This window comes from Gossypium hirsutum, chromosome D07, assembly GCF_007990345.1.
Source record: "Gossypium hirsutum isolate 1008001.06 chromosome D07, Gossypium_hirsutum_v2.1, whole genome shotgun sequence".
In the NCBI taxonomy this organism is placed as follows: Eukaryota; Viridiplantae; Streptophyta; class Magnoliopsida; order Malvales; family Malvaceae; genus Gossypium; species Gossypium hirsutum.
This window is the reverse complement of record NC_053443.1, coordinates 4619446-4625799: the sequence shown is the minus strand read 5'-3', so window position 1 is coordinate 4625799 and position 6354 is coordinate 4619446. Positions and strand designations below refer to the sequence as shown.

General features: G+C 26.5%; 1 protein-coding gene across 1 annotated transcript; it reads left to right on the top strand.

The window, feature by feature from the left end:
* The first annotated feature begins 2272 nt into the window (after positions 1 to 2272).
* Positions 2273 to 3903, top strand: LOC107953683 (calmodulin-like protein 3). The gene has a single exon (XM_016889067.2). The coding sequence runs from the start codon at positions 2558 to 2560 to the stop codon at positions 3239 to 3241; it is 684 nt and encodes a 227-aa protein (XP_016744556.1). The 5' UTR covers positions 2273 to 2557; the 3' UTR covers positions 3242 to 3903.
* The last annotated feature ends 2451 nt before the right edge of the window (positions 3904 to 6354 follow it).

The following is a 6354-nucleotide window of genomic DNA, read 5'->3' as shown; positions in this document are numbered from 1 at the left end:
TAGCCATCAAAATTTCAAAACATATTGGAAGCATAATTTCATTTTTTTTTAAGTTTTGGGTTTGATTGAATCTTATAATACTAAGCCTATACAATCATGAACGAAATGAAATGAAACTTAACGATAAAATACCATATCCAATTTATATTCCGGGTATAAAATACTAAGTCAGAGAAAGTATTTCAATTTTCGATAAGGTGTTGTGAAATGCTTTGATGCATGGATCTTATGGTGTGAGGGTAGCAAAGTGAGGAGTGATAGAGATGAGGGTGGTGGGTGTAGGGCGGTGATGATGATCGGTGGTTCTTATGGTAGATATTGGGTTTATGTTGCAAACAAACTCAAAAAAAAAAAAGTATTTTTGACTAATTATAAAGAAGTCTCTAGCTTTAGCCAAAAGTAAAAGAAAATGTCATATCAACAATTCGTTAATGGATTAACGGAATATTTAATGGTAAAGACTAATTTGAGCAAATTATATATCTTAATTAGAATGATTAAATTGACCAAAAAAAATTAAAGTGGTCTAAATAAGAAAGATATTCTTTTAGAGTGACCTACTATGAAATTTACCTAAAAAGATGAAACATTAAAGAGGGTTGTTGGCCTTGGTCGTTTTCTTTAGAGATTATTTTATTTGGGCAATATCTCCAAAATTGTTGGTAATAGAGGGAGATTCCCATCTTGTGAGGTAGAACGGAAAAGCATATGTATGGAGTGTTTTATGCATTCAAAAACGACAAATCTAATGTCTATTTCGAACCTCCATCTCCTCCTGTAGGTTAACTAATTCAAGTTTTAATATTTATATAAAAAATTGTTGCTACCAAAATTACAATTATATCCTTTTATGTGTAAAAAAATTACATTATTACGAGATATTTTTGTACTTTTACATATAATGTAATTTGAACTTATGCCACCAACATTTATAAAATCTTTACTAACATGACAATATTATTAAACAATGAGAGTGCGTTTAATATTCTTAATCTGGTGTTTTTATCTATTTAAATTTCTTTTTACTCGCAATCTAAACAATTTTAATTTCGTATATATTGCATATGCGTCATTACTATTGGTTTCAAACAATACGTTTTATTTATTTATTTATTGGATGTTATTTTTAAACCACACTTATATTTCAATTACATTATTTTTACACGCATACGTGTGTGATAGAATTACTAGTAAAATTTCGTTTTGTTTCTGAAAACATATTTATATTTATATTTTCATTTTTAGAAAAACAATTTTTTAAATTAAAAAACACGTTTGATAAATAGAAATAAAAATCTTGTTTTCAATAATGAAAACATGTTTGGTAGCTTCTTTCTATAATAGAATCTCGAGAAAAAAAATAAACAAATTTTACATGTATATAGATACAAATTAGGGTATCAAATTTAATATTTGAAAAATGATTGAATTTTTTTTTGCGATTATATCAATTTAAATTAGGGTCAAATCACTTAAATTTTTTAAAAATTCACTATTTTTACTTTTATAAAACATTTTTAACGAAAATAATGAAAACACTTTTTTATTTATATCAAATTTCATGTATTTTCATTTTCATTTTCTAGAAGTTAATTTTTTTTTAATTTTCAATAAAAACATATTTTCTTCAATATTTTCATATTCCATGAAAGGGAAAATGGAAATCATCTTTGTTTGATAAACCAAACGAAACCTAAGTCTTTACAAAAAAAAATTAAAATTAAAATTTTAAACTCTAATTGATTGAATTTTCTAGATAATATAATATTTTTATTTGCAACATTATAAACTATTAATAAATAGCATATAATAATTTGAATATCCAAATTCATTATTTATTTTAAACTTTTAGGATACTATATTTGGCTATTTAAATAATACTCTTATTTAACACTAATAAAAAGCAGTTTCTAATCATGTAAATTTACTACTTTATACATGAATTTTACATAAATTATAGATATTTAATTTTTTTAAAACAAGTAATAATTTATAAATGGAGAACCAAAATTGAATAATCTCATTATATATTCTGATTATATCTACTTTTTTTGACATAATATTTAAAATTATTCATAATCCAACCCATAAATAAGAAATGCACTCAAATTGATGTCCTTCTGTATTGATAATATTATTAATGCCAATCAAACTAAAACTCAAACGATAATAATAAAAGAAAGCAGTGTATGAGGAATTGATATTTATTTAAAAAGAAAAGTCTAATGAAATAATGAATATATATTTGGAGATGTCACTCATGACTCAACTCTTTTTCTTTAATCACACTTTGCCACATCATTGAATTTTTCTTTACAGTTTTTTCAGTTCGACGCGGTTTTGTGGGATCCAACAGTCCCACCTAAATACGCGTATTCTCTCTCAGTTGTTTTAGTCCCAAAAGTAAGCTTCTTTTTTTATTATTAAGCTCTGTCGCCCCCAACCAAACCCTCCCTTCAATTCAAACAATCCCTCTTTTCTTCTTTCCATTTGCCGTTTTCTTCTTCTTTTTTATGTACATCTTCTTCTTCTTGGTTGTATCTCACTGACAAGAAATATGGTGACATCTCTACTGTTACTAGCCCTTCTTTTTATAGCTGGCTTCCTTAATGTTTACTTTTATATTTCCCGCAAGAAGTTTCATGCATGGCTTCAATCTTTCTCCCCCAAAACCTGTTCATCAGCAGGATCAGTGGTGTCATCTGGTCCCAAGGCTGCTACTGAAGAAAAGAGAGATTCAAACAAGGTAGTGGAGCTGAAAAGGGTTTTCGCCACCTTTGACAAGAACGGTGATGGGTTCATAACGAAGCAAGAATTGAGGGAATCACTCAAGAACATCAGGGTGTTGATGACGGAGAAAGAGGTTGAAGATATGGTAGTGAAAGTAGATGCTAATGGAGATGGGCTGATCGATTTCGATGAGTTTTGCATCTTATGTCAGACCATGGATGGTGGTACTGATGCAAGTGGTACCATATTAAAAGAAGATGATGGGATGAATGGAGAAGAGGAGCTGAAAGAGGCTTTCGATGTGTTTGACAAAGACAAAGATGGGTTGATTTCGTTTGAGGAATTGGGATCTGTGCTGTGTTCTTTGGGGTTGAAAGAAGGGAACAAAATGGAAGATTGCAAAGCAATGATAAGGAAAGTAGACATTGACGGAGATGGAATGGTTAATTTTGATGAATTCAAGAAGATGATGAGAAGTGGTGGAGGACTAGTTTCTGTTTCTGCCTTCTAGCTACTAATTTTAACTTCATCAAATCTTCCAAGTAAGCCCTTTCCATCTCTCTCTTGCCCCCAATTCCAGGTATAGTCCCTCTATTATGCTAAAATTTAGAATTTTATCCCTCCACTTTAATTTGGTATAATTTAACCCCCTCTACTTTTAATAATGACGTTAGTAGCTCCAAATTAATAACACCATTAATGGGTGCTATTAAAGTAATGACATAAAACTTTTTCAAATAATTTTAATTAAGCATTCTATTGACATAACAATAAAAAAAAGAAGAAGATGAATCCATGTATCACTTTAACGGCAGCTATTATGATGTTATCGATTCTGACGACATTATAAAAGTAAATGATGAGATCATATCAAATTAAAGTAAAGGGGTTAGATATCAAATTTTAGCATAATAGAGGGAGCAAATTCATAATCAGACCATGTACGTGAAGATAATTGGTACTTAACCGTCAAATTTGTTTCTTTGTTTGAACTGTTTTGACACATGGGTAGGTTGGATGTTGTCACCAACATTATAATCCTTTAATTATCATTTCACAGTTGGTTGAACAAGTGTTTGTATTTGTCTAGATTTTAGTACTTGTGCCTGTATATACGAATCTACTGTATCTGTACATATATATAGCTAGCTTGAATGAAGGCTTCCATTTTGACCCTCTTTTGCAATTGCCCCTTTTCTTCATCAATTTTCACGTCCAATCTGGATTGTAGAAGCAAAGAGGGAAAGATCAACAATCCATGTTTTCGCAATTCCAATCAGTTTCTGCTTTGACCAAAAATTATTTGTATTTCATCTTTTAATCATATAATTAGCTTATAAAAATTCTGATTTTGGTTTTGGTGGATCCAACCCGCAACGTGAATTGGATCGCGAATCTAGAGATAGTAGCCAGCCATCCTAATAATATAGTAATCTGCAATCACCAAAAACGATGCAGTATTAACTACTTGTGTCTATGACAAATTTAATTCTAAATATGTATATTATATGTCTTTTGGCTTTAGAATTCATCCCATTGTTTCTCAGAATCACTTTTGAGATAAAAATATTGTTAAACACGATATTTTTAAATTTTTCAAAAACAAAAAATGATTTGAAAAAACATTTTTAAGAAGCAGTGTTAAACTAACCTTAAGATTTAGTTTAACACTGTTTCTTAAAAATGTTTTTGAGCCATAGACAATATTAAACAGACAACTTTTAGAATCATAAATGCTTTTGCACTCAAAAGTTACAGTCTTTTGGCAAAAGCGTTTTTAAGAACAACAAACAATTTTAACCCTTATAAAGTATTTTATATAATATTTATATTGAGTATGTAATTATTTTTAATATTATATATTTAATTTTTTATTGGTTATATTTTTATATATTCAAATTAAATTTTATAAATAAATAATATTAATTGCTTAAAAATATTTAAAATTTATATTTCATATATTAAAATATTAACAGTAAATTATAATAAATTATTTTTTACATTCTTGCTAAAATATCATAATATTAACTAATTTGAATATTATTTAAATGCATATTTGTTATTCTATGACACCATGTTTAAAATAATATTTTATTCCTCAAAAATATTTTTTTGACAGTAATATTAAATACTTAAATATTAAACCAAACTTTTCAAAAGTATTTTTCAAAATCATTTTTTCACAATATTTTTTAAAAACACTTCTCAAAAACAATGTTAAACTAACACTAAATCTTTAAAAAAAAAGTTGTTTTCTTTATCTAGAGAACTCAAACCCTATACTTTAAAAAGATCGAGATCCTTATTGCTTTGATGCAAAACTAAGAGAGAGCTCATTAATTTGGTTGTTGTTTCCGGATGCGTAATTTTTAAAGGAATATTTATAATAATATATAAAGATACGAGTTTGAAAATTTTTTTGATTCGATAAGAATATATTTTATTGTTCATTATATCATTGAATTGACATTAAGAAAATAATTTTTAAATAATAGAATTTTTGTTCATTTGAAAATTGAAAATTTTAATTAGTTAATTATTATATATTATTCTAAATTAATTATCATTTAATTAGTATTACAGTTATATATAAATTAAAAATAAATTTTACAATTATAAATTAGTGTTACACTTATAAATCATTAAGATTTACCATAGCATTATTAAATTTAATTATTATTAAATCTTATTTTAAATTAATTATCATTTAATTAGTGTTACACTTATATATCAATTGAAATTAAAATTTATCATTATAAATAACATTGAATAATATCATATAAATAATTTTTTTATTTACATAATAGAGTTTTTCTTCATTTCAACTACACAATTGAATATATTAATTAATTAATTATTAAATATATATTTAAATTAATTATCATTTAATTAATGTTACAATTATATATCCATTAAAATTAAAATTTACCATTATAAATAACATTCGACATTTAATCTTTTTCAAATAATAGCATCTAAAACATATCAGCATTATTCATGCAACTCCACAAGTATAAAACAAAGTTTGAAGGTTGAATATGAAATATTTTAGTGCCAAAATCAAAATCATTTTCAAGATGGATGATAAATTTTGTTTTTTTTCATCTCTGTTTTTTATTTTCATATAAATGTAATATTATAATGAGAATATTTGTTTGTAGTTTTGATTCCATCTCTGCACCGTAAAATTGATGTGTATTGCGATTTAATCGAATCCAATTATTTTTAGCTATTTTCATTCGAAATTATGGACTATTTAAGACAGGTTAGAGGTGACTTGAAGTAAAAACTTTCAGAAGATTATACTATAAAGTAATTATAGTGAGATTGTTGAATTGATAACATAAGAGAATATGACTACTAATAGATGCCGTATTCGGAGACCATCTGAAATTTGGGACAGTTGGTTGAACAAGTGTTTGTATTAGTCAAGATTTTAATTGTAACCTGAATGAAGCAATCTTTTTTGCTTCCATTTGGCGATTTTCTTCAACAATTTTCAATCTCTCATATGTATCTTCTTTCATGTCGAATTTGGATTGTAGAAGCAAATAGAGAAGGACATATTTTACCAATGTTTGCCAGGCTTAGTTCGAACAAAATTAAATTACGAATTACAGTTTA

Bases quoted from the DNA above. Each gene is read 5' to 3' on its own strand.
- LOC107953683 (XM_016889067.2), top strand. From the start codon at position 2,558: ATGGTGACATCTCTACTGTTACTAGCCCTTCTTTTTATAGCTGGCTTC.